The 15,029-nt window shown below is 42.1% G+C and overlaps 1 protein-coding gene across 8 annotated transcripts in view; it reads right to left on the bottom strand.

Moving 5' to 3' along the window:
• Positions 1 to 15,029, bottom strand: part of POU2F1 (POU class 2 homeobox 1) — a 188,055-nt gene that overhangs the window by 95,624 nt on the left and 77,402 nt on the right. For 6 of the 8 annotated variants that reach the window (XM_043538438.1, XM_043538444.1, XM_043538440.1 and 3 more), the window contains one exon: positions 4,381 to 4,446. In XM_043538438.1, coding sequence (XP_043394373.1) covers positions 4,381 to 4,446 — 66 coding nt within the window. Of the gene's footprint in view, positions 1 to 4,380; positions 4,447 to 10,475; positions 10,970 to 15,029 lie in introns of those variants that run through there. The other 2 variants (XM_043538439.1, XM_043538445.1) reach the window with 2 other exon arrangements.

Below are 15,029 nucleotides of genomic sequence, written 5' to 3'. Positions count from 1 at the left end.
CCCTACAGATTTCTAAGATGAAATTATTATGGAGGCATCCCATTAATGTTGCCTGAAGCTCTGGTAGAGTGAGTGCCAAGACTCTTAGGTACTGACTCCCTAACTAATATATAGCGCCTCAATGCATGGCTTACTCCATTTAGATAGGTGCAGAGCAGAAATGGCATTTCCTTAATAGCGATCCTCAGAAGGCTACAGAAAGTCTTACTAACTTTCTAAATGCCTTAGTCCTATTCAAATAAAAACTGGAAGAACTCTTTAAAACTAGGGTATGGACTTTAGTTTCTCCTACCCTTAGAACACAGTTTTGGTTTTGGGAAGAACACTAGGACCTTACTTGACTCTACTACTGAATTTCCAATTTGCCACAGAAAAAGAGAGGGTGGGGTGGCATAGAGGGTCGAGGTGCGGTGGGGGGGAGCGGGGCCTCGCCTTAGATTTTAAATCCAGTTTGTAGAGTACACAGGACCTTGCTCCTAAGGTGCTAGAAGTGGGGCTCTGCTCCTGTGAACCTCAAGAAGTTCATGAGAGAGCTGGTGAGATAAGACTGCAGCTGGCATGGATTTTGAAGATCAAGAGACTAGAAGGGGCATGAAGGGATCAGAGAGTCCCAACTCCTACTGTGCTTAGGAGCTAAACATGGAAAATTCATGCTGCTTGAAGACAGCAGACATGGAGCCCAATTCTTCTGAACAATAGCAGTTACTATCCTATCTCTCCAACCACACGTCCTATGGTGTGTGGGGGTCAAACTCTCAATGACTCCATGCCATCTTGGTCAGTGTGTGTGAAAAGTGGCAGTGGACATGGGGCTGGGGAAAATGCCACATAAATCCAGGGTGCCCTAGGTCTAATGTGCTTGACTGCACGTCTACACTGCAAAAAAACCCAAATCAAAAAACAAAACCACCAGGATTGGTCATAGGAAATAGCTTTGGAATGAGTGATCAGGAGTTGATTCAATTTAAATTAAATGGAAGGATAATCAAAACCAAGTTATCAACTGTGATTTTTTATTTCAAAAGAGCAGACGTTGGGAAATTAAGGGCATTAGTTAAAACAGTAAATTGTACTGAAGACCTCAGGTAAATTTTATGCCATACTCTCACTCTTTAGAAGACAAAAAGAGGCTCCCAATTTACCATTAGGTGCCTGGATAGAGGTTTGGAGAGATGTCCAGAGGCTTGCTATTCTTTCTATCCTTCAGTGCCTCCAGGGGACATCCAGTTGGCCTTCCTGGCCAAGACTGGGGTTAAGAAGTGGGAGTTGAGAAGAAGTTTGCAGAGTTTTGTTTAGAGTAGGGAGGAGTCCTAGTCAGAGGGCAAGCGACCATCACAAGTTCCATGACTTCAGCAGCAACTAGCTCCTTTTGTGCCTGAGAAACTTGTATGAGATCCCTACTAAAAGTTACAGTCCCATTCGGGCACATTGCTGACACTAACCTGCATGAGATCCCCAAAAGGTGTAATCTATTTTATACATTCTGTTGAGACTATAGTCTCTGCAGGGGATCTGACTTAAGTTCCAAAGGTTTAAAGTATCATGAACTGTAATTTGTCTAATTTCTAACTACAATATTTCTCTAACTTCAACGAACCTTCGCTACTAGTCTCATAGAACTTGCAAGATATGTTAACTTTACCAACCATGATTGCATTTTTTCTGAAGTTACAATCTCTGCCAAATGTAAATTCCATACACCTTAGCTATTTCTGTCATAAAATTTACAAGCTCCATCAGTTCATAGAATTTTGATACACAGATGATTCAAAGAGAGAAAAAAAGCAATGATTCATTGTGGTTAAGAGATCTGCTGGCGGTGTATACATGAGAGACTCATGTGAGTTACAAGCGTCACTGGGAAACCAGCAGAGTTTGTAACTTCTTTTAGCCCTGAAAGTGACACAAATAAAATTCTCGGAGATTAACATCTGCCAGCTGCCTGTAAGGTGTTTGAACCTAGAAGGAATGGTTCATAAATGTTACTTATTACTAGCTTCACTGGTTTGTGAGCATAAAAACAATGAGACCTAGTACAATAAATACAGAGAGCCCTCCAAAATTCTGAGTTCTGTCATCTTGCCTACTGAGTTTATAAATTATGAGCCTAAAACGAACAGCCCAGGGAATATTTTAATTTACTAGAGATTATATTTATAAAGATCCAAACACATGCCACTGCAAAATCTAAAAGTTCAGCCTCATACAATACAGTGATTCCCACCATTAGGGAACATAAATGAGGAAGTCACAGAAATTATAGCCCTATATTGTTGTAAAGACATCCATAACATCTCCATAAATCAGCAGGTTACTTTAGGATCTAACCGCTCCAGAGCTGATCACCTATTTACCTCTGCCTGTTCTACAACTGAGCTAGGGTGTTGCTGAAACAGCTATAAATGAGAGGAAGACCAGCCCATGTATGAACCATGTCATCCTCTTTGGCTGCATACTTTAGTCAAAAAGTGGCATGATAATTGTTTATAGCATAAAGTCACACTGAATACACTGCCAGATGGCAGTGCATTCCCTTCAGTGTATCTTATCCACCACACTTCTGTGTTCTGTTCCTACTCTGAGGCTGTGCTATAGGCAGGAAGCTGCTGTGCCTAAAGTAGAAACCAAATTTTCCTCCGGGCTTTCACACACCTCCAGCTTCAGTGCTTCTGGAGGAGAAAGGAAGAGTTAGAATCACTGTCCTCCTGAGAAAGCCTACACAGTTCCAAAGTAGGGCCACTTGAGAGGATCTGAAAGGAATTAGAACTTTTAAACCACACGGGAGAGTCTTTTAAATTCATAATGGATTATTTTTATGTACAGAAAAACAAACCTCTTAAGACTCAGGGCTAGTCTACACTGGCAATGTTAAAGTGCAGTCGCGGCAGCGCTTTAACATGGCTTGTGCAGTCACGGTAGAGCACTGGGAGAGATTCTCCCAGCGCTCCAAAAAGAACACCTCCACGAGGGGCACGACTCCCAGAGCTGGTGCACTGTTTACACTGCTGCTTTACAGTGCTGAAACTTGCTGCGCTCAGGGGAGTGTTTTTTCACATCCCTGAGCGAGAAAGTTGCAGCGCTGTAAATGGCCAGTGTGGACAAGCCCTCACTCTTGGCATTGCCACTACTGTAGACGTTACAAAAACTGAAAAGGCAGTAGCAGGGAACAGATGTGAATGAGCTGAAAAAATTTGACTGGCTCCACCTATTGACAGGAAAACATCCATCAACCTTGGATTAGTACAAGGAACACTCAATTGTCCTTAGATGTATTGTTATTAAAGCCCTGCACAAAGAACATGGAGCGAATCAACAACATAAAATGCTGCAAATTGCCAGGTTCCTTACGGTTCCTAGAGTTAAAATAAAGGAAGAATATTCTTATTATTGTTACTGAGGAAAATGAAGTGAAAGAATTATTGTTCATCCCATACAGTGAACCCAGACTTCTCACTGCTTTTAGAGAAATGACTTCTTACAATTAAAATTTCCTCTAACTCATAACCTGGACTTGTCTGCAGAGAGAGGCTAACTCTGAGTTATTTCATCCTATTTACTTTTTCATTAGAGTTCTCATTTCTACTCCTTGTTTCCAAAAAGAATTAGTATATTAAATGGCATCTAGAAAGGAACTAGTAGCACAAAATAGTATTTTTTAAAATCTAACTAAAGGTATAAACATGAATTATGTTTTTAATACAATTTTAAAATAATACATAATGAAATCTTTACTCTCCATCACCTACAGTTCTTTAGGGAACTCTTATATAAAAGTGTCCTAGGATTGTGGTATTAGGGAAACAGAGAAGAACCTAATAGGTATCAAAGTCTACATCAGCTCTCATCAGCAACCCTAGCTCTCTATAGAGGTGACATGTTGCAAGAATGGGAAAAAATTTATTATTGTGCGTGAGGAGACAAAGATTTGCATAAATGAACAGTTAAATATACTGTAGTTAATATATTAAATGGCAAGCAGTAGTCCCTAAGGATATGACTACACTGCAATGAGACACCCGTGGCTGGTCCATGCCGCAGACTTGGGCTAAAGGGCTGTTTAACTGTGGTGTAGATGTGTGGGCTTGGGCTGCCACCCGAACTCTGGAACCCTCCCACCTCACAGGGTCCCAGAGCTCAGTCCGCAGCCCAAACCCACACATCTACACCACAGTTAAACAGCCCTTCAGCCTGAGCTCCGTGAGCCTGAGTCAGCTGGCACAGGCCAGCTGCAGGTGTCTAATTGCAGTGTAGACACACCCAAAGACTAAAAAAACCGTAAGAAATGTACACAAAACAGCCCACATATTTATACACAAATAAAGGAGATTCTCCCTTTTAAGCCATTCAATTCTCCCAGAAGGCTAAATGTTCATTTCTTACCTGTGTTCCCATCCCCACTCTCCATTGGTGGTTTACTGGTTTCTGACGGATTGTTCATTCTTGAGTCTGCATTAAAAGAGAGGTAAAGAGATATAAAGTAATAAAAGTGGAAAATACTGATGTTGTCTTTTCTAACAAACTATGTATAAAATATTACAAGCCTGAATGGCATATATCTCACATACAATGATGATGATCAAGGATGGGAGCACAGAAATGTAGGGCTGGAAGGAATTTCAAGTACTTATCTAGTCTATGTCCCTGAGCTGGGGCAGAACCCAAAGGATGCAATGGTGAGTCTTCCCATCATGGACTGGGCCATTGTTTTAAAGGATAAACCTCAGCAGCCACACACACAAAACAAGACAATGTTGAGAGAATAACGGAAAGGATTCAACAGGGCAAAGGTGCCCAATACTGTGAAAATTATAGAAGCAAAGGTCTGGTGAAAAAAGCAGCAATTTATAGATTCAAAAATGCTGGCTTATGCTATGTCTAAATATATTTTGTTTTTCATAAATAAGGAAATTCAGACATCACAAGGAGAAATATCATTTATCTAGTCCTGCATTTTTACTTGATAGGAATGTCATCAGTGTTAAATTATTTTTTATGGTCTCTTTCCAGTCTCCCTGTGGCTCAATCTCCAAGTGTGTTCTCCTAATTTTCAAGTTTATCAGTTTAATATGGCTAGGTGTGGCAGAATTCGATTTTTAATTTTGTTTTATAACTTTGACAAATAACATAGGTTTATTATAAAGCTTTTTTATTTTTATTAATTTAAATTTTCACAGTTTCAGATATTATGGGGGAGCTTTCAGAAGGGGTCAGACAATTATTTAATGACAGTAGATACTGAGACTGAAAAAGTTAAAGCTTTATAACTATTTAAGCACAATTTGTGAACATCACATCAAAACATAAAAAGTAAATATCCTTAAAATCAAGCTCAAGTAAGTTCTCAAGCAGCATTCTTCTTACCTTGCCTATCTATAAATTTCAACTACTATCAATGGAAATATTTTTTCATCAGTTTGTGTGTATGGTGAAATTTACATTTACTGATATTTATCAATAAAAATCTGATCCTGCCAAGCTTAAATATAGTGAACACAGAGAGCCTTCCCAGGTGGCAGGGAGAGAATACAGTTTCGAGTATCTAACAGCTGTTGTCAGCACAGTATCAACTCTAACTCAGGCCTTCTCATGTCTTGCTGGTAACCGCAGCATCTCACATTACCATAGACACAAGACAAGACAGACTATGTCAAGGGGTTAAACAGAATAATTTGTACAGAGAAAAACAGACAAATCCTCAAACATCTTCCATCCTCAATTAGCTCAGCATAAAACTTTTGATGCAGGGTGTTCTTTTGATGGGTGTTAAGAGGGTTGCTCCTGTAATTGGTTTTCATTAAAGCAGCAGTTCCAAAACTCTGATCCAATGATCAATGGTCTGCAGAGGGCTGACCACTGTCATTACCTGCTCTAGCTTGTTCCAGTTGCTTCTACAGGCATCCAGGATCTTTGTTGCCTAGTGGACTGAAAAAGCAGCTGGAAACAATGAAAAGAAGCCAGCCTGTCTCTCCTCATATCAGCTACTAAATAGCAGAGGAAACTGGAGCCACCCTCAGATACCACAACCACCATTGGTACTGAAAATGACAACCGGCAAAAGAAAGGAAAGGCATGCCAAGAGGCGCAAGAGAAAGAATGATCAGAGCCGGACAGCATGTCCAGCTAAGTGGGGAAGAAGGGAACCAGCCACAGGAAAGCTTGTGTGGGAAGAAAGGAAAACAAGCAGACCAGGCAGCAGAGAAGCATATGCAGGGATGGAGGGGAAGAGATAGGAAGGAGGAAGTCAGGTGAAGACCAAAAAAGAGTGAGTGAGTAGTTTGTTTAAGTCAAAAGTCATGAATTCAGTTAAAAATACATTAATAACTTTCCTGATGTAACTTTTCCATGTAAATAACAGATGTAGTTCATTTAGGTATGGCTTGAAAAATCCAGTCACCTATAACAATTAGGAACCTTTCCCAAGTGAGGAGCACCAGTTTTTAAGAATCTCAATGTTGGTTGGTTGGTTTGTTGGGAGCAGAAGGGAAGAGAATATTTTAGCCTGTATGGCTGAGATTAAACCTTTCAAATGTGAGCCAACTGTAATGGATACGCTGATGTCTGCCTGAGCTGGCCGACACATCCACGGCCAATGTCATTGAAGTGCGTGGGAGGTGGCACTGCCTCTTAGAGAATCCAGGAGAGGCCTGGCTGCCACTGTCAAGAAGTAGGGACCTTGAGTAGGTGAGATTGTGTCTTGCACCATCCCCCATCTCTTGAAACAGGAATGTCCCACTTTTGCCGTAATGGGCATGAGGAGAGAAAACACTCCAGCAGAGGGCTATTTAGTCAACTATCCCAGTAGAAGCGTCTATGGCAGGGGTGGACAAACTACAGCCCGCAGGCTGGATCTAACTCACCAGCTGTTTTAAGCCGGCCCTCGAGCTCCTGCTGGGGAGCGGGGTCTGGGGCTTGCCCTGTTCTGGCACTCCAGACAGGGAGCAGGGTCGGGGGCCGCTCCACGCAGCTCTCGGAAGCCACAGCATGGCCCCCCTCCAGCGCTCCAGTCAGGGAGCAGGGTCAGGGGCTGCTCCACATGGCTCCCAGAAGTAGCAGCATGGCCCCTCTCTGGCTCCTACATGCTCCAGTGGCCCCACTCCAATGGCCCACTCCAGTGCTCCAATGGAGAAGGGACATGCCAGTGCTTCCGGGAGCTGCTTGAGGTAAGCGCCGCCCAGAGCCTGAACCCCTGAGCCTCTCCCCACACCCCAGTTCTGATCCCCCTCCGAACCCCTCGATCCCAGCCTGGAGCACGCTCCTGCACCCCAAACCACTCATCCCCAGCCCCACCCCAGAGCCCGCACACCCAGCCAGAGCCTGGACCCCTTCCTGCACCCCAAGCCCCCACCCCAGCCCTGATTCCCCTCCTGCCTGCCAAACCCCTCAGTCCCAGCCAGAGCACCCTCCTATACCCCAAACTCCTCACCCCCCCCCCAACAGTCCACTCCCCAGCCCGGAGCCCCCTCCTGCACCCTGAACTCCTCATTTCTGGCCCACAGCCCAAACGAGAGCCCTCAACCCATCCCGCACCCCAACCCCAATTTTGTGAGCATTCATGACCCACCATACAATTTCTATTCCCAGATGTAGCCCTCAGGCCGAAAAGTTCGCCCACCACTGATCTATGGGATGTGATTGGAGGGTTCCTTCAAGCCCCTTCCCATCCATACAGCCATCAACCTGGTGAAGTACTGTCAACAAGATCTCCATCCCAATAAAACAGCCCTCAGCTACGTGGCCAAGAGAGGGTCTACTGCCACTGGTCTTTAAATTGGCTGGGGCCTGGCTCCTCAAGGCTGTAACTCCCCAGGGAGAACTAGTGTCAGTTTCTGGAAGAGGGAAACCTCTGTTCACTGACACCATAGCAAAGAGCTGTTTGTGTGCTCCCCGTCCCACCCACCTCTCGCAGATGGGTCTGTGTGTAGGACCAGCATACATGGATTTACTTGGATGGGGCACCACCCAGCACTAAATTTGTTGAGGGAAAGCATTGGAAGTGGCAACTGGCATTAATTGCAAGCTCTGATTTTAGCCAGCAAGAGACTGGAGACTTGATCCACGTAATGATGAATGCATGACCTGTAGATGACGAAGCAAGAAGACTTGGGATACCAGTGTATTTCAGCCCAGCGGCAGCCTTGGGCTAGTAGGTTTTGGGTAAGTTTTTCAAGCCCTGAATACAGGGGATGTTATGAGTTCATGAATGGGAAAGAAGTTGGTCAGCATGATCACAAGTGGAAGGGGCAGAGGCCATAAGATCATTTCTCTGTTAAGCTGTGGTCCACACTTTGAAAAAGGATTGAGCCTCTGCATGAAGAAAATAGCACTGTGCTTCCCACAGGGCTTCATTACAGAGACTAAAGCACTGGGGCCCTGATCCCAATTGGGGCCTCTAATGGCACATTATTATGAATAAATTGTTATTATTGAAGCTATTGAAGAAAATAAATTGGGTACAGAGCACTGCAAAATATAGTGGACATTCTCCCTCTCTTTTGACAAAAGGCTCATGCAACAAACCTTTGAAAATATTTTGCTCCACACCTACTGGATGATCAGTAGTTTGTCTTTAATGAAGCTGCAAATACCATTCCACAGGGCAACAAGAATAGTTTTTGCCAGACTGCACTGGGAAATCAAGGCTTCAGAAAGAGGTTTTTAGTTGTTGTTTAGTGTTAGATGTATATGGGGAATTTAGGCAGGTAGTAAAATGTGCTTGCAGTAAGAATATTTTACTATTAAGATTCACCTCTGGCAGCAACATATTTGCAATGTTCTGTCTTCCATCAAATCCCAAACACCATCACAAGTAAAGAGATAAACCCGCTGTAGAAACTTCCTGTCAGAACTGCTTTGAACCCAAGGAAGGATAAACCTTCATTACTACTTCACCAGCTTGATGTGCGTGTGGAAGGTGATGTTCTATGTTTATTTTGCACAGAAAGGGTCAAGCACTCTATCGTGTTTCCATTGCAAATAGCGTCACATACATCTGAAGCACAATACTGTTATGAACAAAATCTGTAGGGCACAAAGAACAAAATTTTGAACAAAATCTGTAGGGCACTTATCTGTAGGGCACAAAGACCTACAATAATGTAATTGATTTGTTTTGTAGATACTCAAAATAATTTTCTTTTGCAATTAAAAAAAATAAGGGTGTTAACGCCTTCTTTCCCTCCAACACCTTTTTCCCTTTTAGACTTTTCTCGAGTTTTAAATAAAGGCTGGGCTGCAAATTTCTGTCAATACCACCTAAAAACAAACCTCAAGCACAGAAGGAAGGATCGAAAGCAGCAGGTGCATGACTGAAATCAAACTCAGAGGAGCTTTTAAATTCATTCTTGTTACTCTGATAGCAGAATCTGAGTGTGACACACAGCACTACTGTGCCAGGCTTTCACTGCCCCTCTGATATTTCAAAAGGTATTCAGAAAAAACTAAAAAGCAGAGAATGGACAAGACTGCAGTGACGGCTAAATTGCAAATTAAGCTATGTGTACATGTAAAATCATCTTAATATAGAATTTTACACACTGTTTCCCCTCACCCATTCAAGGGAAACCGCCCCAATACTCCATCAGAACCAGCATAAATAATTCCCTGGGAAACACAGCTCACAGGGATTCCTCAATGCCAGCAAAACACCAAATGGGTCACTTGCAAGTTTAAGTCAAAGATTCATATGTAATTGCTGCATATCTGGAAATATGCATGTTCAGATGTCTGCTTAAAAACAAATATCAGACTAACGACGGTCCAGTTATATCTTTTATTATAGAAACAAAAAGGAAATACTCTTAGGCTCCATGTGTGGAACTCAGAGCTCTGAAAGCACCACATTACCTACTGCAAAACCAATAAACAATTATTACAAATAACTTTTAAAATATAGAAAAGGGAAGAAATATGAGCACAGGACTGACAGGCTGCTAATGGAAATACGTTATCCCAGTACCTTAAGCATAGCCTGCATCAGCATCAATGGCAACTGTGACCTCTACCCTATTTTCCATTACACAAGAAGAAACCTTGCTATTATGTCAGAAAAACATATATACACACACAACCTATATGTTATGTGAAGAGTTGATATGAGTAAGTGGTTTGAAATTGGAATTGTTGTTTTGTTTTTAAAAATATTAAAAAAACAAACAAAAAAGAGTATATGGATCTGCAATTCAAGTCTTAAGTCAAATGCTTCTCAGAATAAAATCCCCAAACCAAAAACTGTAACTTTAACTGTATTAAAACTTTAACTGTATTAAATATCACCCAAACCGAAGAGCAGAATTCTCCTGAACCAGGAAAAAACTGGAATAGCAGGGTGGCACTTGCTGTTGATTCACTGGCGAGCTTCACCTTTAAAATGCCTTCTGCAGACCCTGCATATGAGATTAAGCCGCCATGCATAGTCAATCTCTCACCCTCTATTTCCATATTAAACGCTTATAAGAAAGAGCAGAGCTGGTACCCACCTAGAACGTAGTCACTGCAGTCCAGCATTGCTGTGAAATCCTCTACAGGCTCAGATAGTCCAAGGAAAGAAATAAAGAGGGGGAAGACTATTTCTAACAAATTTATGCTACTGCTCTCAACAGAACAAGAAAGGGAGTAGGGGTGAGGGGGAGAAATACAACTTCAGTTACACCATAGCAATCTTCAACTGAACAGGGAAACTTCAGTTGCTCTGTGGAGTTTTAGTCTCTCCTACTAGCTGTGTCTGACATTGTCAAGGCGACTGAAGCGTGAAAAGTTCCCCTTTTTGTAATAAAACAGAAACAAAGATTGCAGCTGGCAGTTTCCATAATGAAGCTTAATCAGTATGCGCCTGATTAGGGCCTTATGCAAATCTCCCCTCGTTAGCACAGCAGCCAGCACTTTGAAGTCCATGAACAATTCATTTGCAGAGTACACTGAAAGCGTTCCCTGCATAATTTAAATCATGGTATAAATATTTATCAGCTCATTTGCATATTAATTGGCAGTGCACGAAGGGAAAAATTATCTCCCAAGTGCCAGCATAATAATTAGGGAACAAAATGAAATTTCTTCCAATAGCTTGGCTTCTCAGACCTAACTCAAGCACAGTACTCATGGAGCAGGGAGGGAGGGAGGGAGAGAGTTCTGTTAAAATGCCACTGAAATGACACATACAAATTAGAAACAACTCTACAGACTTTAGCACCTTTAATCTTATTCCTGCTGGCAACAATAACTTCAGTAATAAAGGGGATTTGGAAAAAGATTTCTATACCATCCAAATAGTCCAAGAAAACAATTAGCAAGGTAGGAGCTGAACACAGAGATGTCAACCTGGTGTTTTCCAAATGTTAATGCAAACTGTCACGAGACGGTCCCACTCAAAAACAGAAGGCAACATTAGGGGCAGAGAATCAGCACACTTCTTTTTAAATGGTCAAAAAAGCCTGGTGATTCATTATCTGCTAATTGCTTTGCAACGCTAGATTAACAGTGTATATGTCCAGTATTGTGTAACATTTGACACCCATTAATCTATCCCATGTGATGTTGCAAATAATTTTTAAACTTTCAAATTATTTCCAAGTAAAAACTACTAATCCCTTCTACAAGTGTAAACTGAGAGCTAAATAAAGCTTACTCTGGAGCTCGGATTCCAGGAGGGGGATACTTGAGATAAGGGTTGTGGTCCTTGGACCACTAATGATTGGCAGAATCTTGCCCAGCAGTCTGCGGAATTAAACATTTTGAGACCCAGCAAAGAGGCAGTGGAGATTGGGAGTGGTTGTGGTCCATGAAAAGGATGTTTCTTACAAAGTGGTCCACAGAATGAACATACCAGAGAACCACAATTTTACACCAGCTCTATTAAATAAAATCTCTGATATAACACACAAAATCCCATTTCCAAGACAGCAAGAACAAGATATGTTTCCATGGTTCAAGGGATAAATGCATAATCTGGATGTGAAAACTCAGCAGCCCATTTTCTATTCAGGAATAAACGAAGCTATGGCCAATACTGGATGAATGCAGTCGTGGCCACCTTAAGGTACAAATGTATACGAATTTGCAGAGGGAAAGGTACTTCTTTAACTAGTTGCTCTTCTCTCTCCTTTATGAAGTGGAATTCAAATCCCACCCCTTCACACCAAAGAGAAAAGAAAAAAAGATTTCCAATGCCCGTATTATTGACTCAAATTTATTTTCACTCTGGACCTCTCCTTCTGTTCAGTCTCACATCTCTGCCTACCTCTCATGGTATGCCCACACCTCAGAATCATAACAGACAGCATCCACACTACAAAGTAACAGTTGAGTGCTAGATGGGTTGCTGTAACAGTGGTGCTCTACTTGTTCCTATATAGCACTAAGACTTCTGGGGGGAAAATCCCATGGTTCAGAGAGTTTCAATAAATGGCACTATTCTATGAATGTTTTTGCCATATATTGTGGGAGAACTCTCCATCTGGGGATCCTGGGCAGAAATGGCATGACACCAGCAATTCATTAAAGCAAGCCATTCCTGGTGCCTACTAGCCTCTGACCAGCTGACAGCACAGTGAGATGCCCTCTTTGGGACCATTCTCAAAGAACGGAGCTCCGTATCAGAGACAGATGAGTTCAAGCGCTGATACTGGAAGCTGCATGTGAAAAGGGGAATGAATGCTAAGACTCCAGGTCAGTAAACAGGGAATAAGTAGACGACAAGAAAAGACCAAGGGGTTGGGTACCTGTCATATTGTGGGACGGCACTGGAAGATTAGTGCCCCTCAGTTGTTGTGTCACAGACTAGCTGTGTCCATGCTACAGATATGACACGTTGGCAGTTGACAAGGGAGGGTCACTCAAGGTCTGCCCTATATTCCCAGTTGTGCTAGCCAACTTGCATTACTACCACCACACACAAAGGGTTTGTGTGTAGGTTCAAGGGATCCAGATAACAATACTTGAGCTGTAACCTTGTGTTAACTTACCTGTTAAAACAAGCCCTCGGTTATCTCCTCCTCAAACTAAACATGTCAAAAACAGAACTCATCTTTCCTTCTAAATTGTCTCCACTAAACCTCTCCATTCTCCAGTGGTAATTTTGTTACTGTGAAAGTAACCTTCCCTTTCACACAAGAACGGAATCTTAATTCAAAATAGCCAGAACCAGTTACCTTTATGGCACATTACTAAAATCTTCTGTTTACTAAGATTTTGGGAGAGGACTGAAAGCTTGAGTGCGATGAGATTTGGGGTGGGGTACTGTGTTATGGGCCACTTAAGATCATTTAATTTTGTATTTGGGTTGCGCCATACTGTGGTTATTCCTGCATGGATTGCCATTCTAAAAACTCTCCTGGTGTCCAGAGTTGTGAATAGACCTTTTTCTTTTCTTTTCTTTTTTTTTTTTTGGTATTTAGATCTAAATAAAATAACCCTTGCAAAATCCTGTCACTCTTTCTCCTAAGGGTTTCTCTACATCAAGAGAAAAGGTACACCACTTTTCCTAGCGTAGACATACCTTAAATCATTTCCAATATGTAATCGCTGCAAAGAGTGATTCTCTCTCAACTTGACAACTGTAAACTTCTCCAATCTCACTTCATAGCACAAAACAAATCACATGATTTCTTCCTGGTTAATCCTTCCCTTGCCCTGTCTTGCCATCTGTTATGCCAAATTTAGACTGTAAAACAATACACTCCTCAATGGCACTGCATAAATAATTTTTTTAAAAAAGATTGTTATAAAGCAGAAAAAAGGCATCTTAGTTTTTATAGTGAAAAAATCCAAAACGCTATTGGCAGAATTAAAGGCAAAGTTATTATCAAAGGCCTCCCGTCCCACATGCTTTTACGGGGAGAAAAGAATCTTCATTTTTATTCACACAAATTTTAATCTATTAGTAAAATGTCACTTACTACATGCCCTCAATGACCGCTAGGAAGTTTCTACTATTAGGTATCTCCATTTGACAAGTGTGACCTTTACAAACTTCCTAGGCACACTTTCTGCCCCAATACTGAAAGATTAGCCTTGAGGCTAACGGTACATTAGTCTCACTCCTGAGCAGGGTACTGTGAACCCTACTGTGAAAGGGAGTATGGCATCAACCATAACATACCTCCCTTCTTAGTATCTCAAACTCTGGCCCAGTTTTATCTCTCAATAACCATGCAAAACACTGGATAGCACAAGATTTGAAAATAGCCCTGATAAGTATACACTGCGTCAACTAACACCGAAAATCCCCAGAGGAAGACGCTTTCCATAGGTCATATCAGCCAAGAGTAATATGTTTGAGCCTGCCCAAGTCTCTAAACCACGTCAGAATACTCCCCCCACCCCCCAAAAAGAGCCACATTTTGAATCCTCAAACTCCCATTCCTCAAATTAAGAGACGAGATTTCCTGTTACTTTTCAAACAGAACCCCAATGTATTGTGAACAGAACACACTGATGAGCAAAACCAACCATTATTTATGTTAGCTCAATCCTCAGAGTAATTAACGACTGAGAATAGCTTCTTAATAATTAAGATTACAACTAGGTTCCATTATACATTCTAATTTTAGCTCCAACCCATGTTTTGGTTCGCAAAACTAGTTTGATCTAAAAATTGCTAAGTCCTGGTCTACACCTAAAACTTAGTCAACCTAGCTACGTCGCTCGGGAGCATGAAAAATTCAGCCTGATACACTCAAGTTAAGCAGACCTAAGCCTAGGACACCACTAGGAATTCTTCCGTCAACCTAGCTACCGCCTCTTAGGGGATCAATTACCTGCACTGAAAGAAAAACCCCTTCCACTGCTACAGCAAATGCCTACACCAGTGGTCTCCAACTGTTTTATGCACAAGATCACTTTTTGAATTTAAGCGCAACACAGGATCTACCCCACCTCTTCCCCAGGCCCCACCCCTTCCCCGAAGCTCCATCCCCCCTACTCCATCCCCCCTTCCCTCTGTCATGCGCTCTCTCCACCCTCACTCACTTTCACTGAGCTGGGGTTTGGGAGGGGGTGTAGACTCTGGCTTGGGGCCAAGGAGTTTGAAGTGTGGG

Source organism: Chelonia mydas, chromosome 1, assembly GCF_015237465.2.
Source record: "Chelonia mydas isolate rCheMyd1 chromosome 1, rCheMyd1.pri.v2, whole genome shotgun sequence".
Lineage (NCBI taxonomy): Eukaryota > Metazoa > Chordata > Testudines > Cheloniidae > Chelonia > Chelonia mydas.
This window is presented reverse-complemented; position numbering and strand designations above follow the sequence as displayed.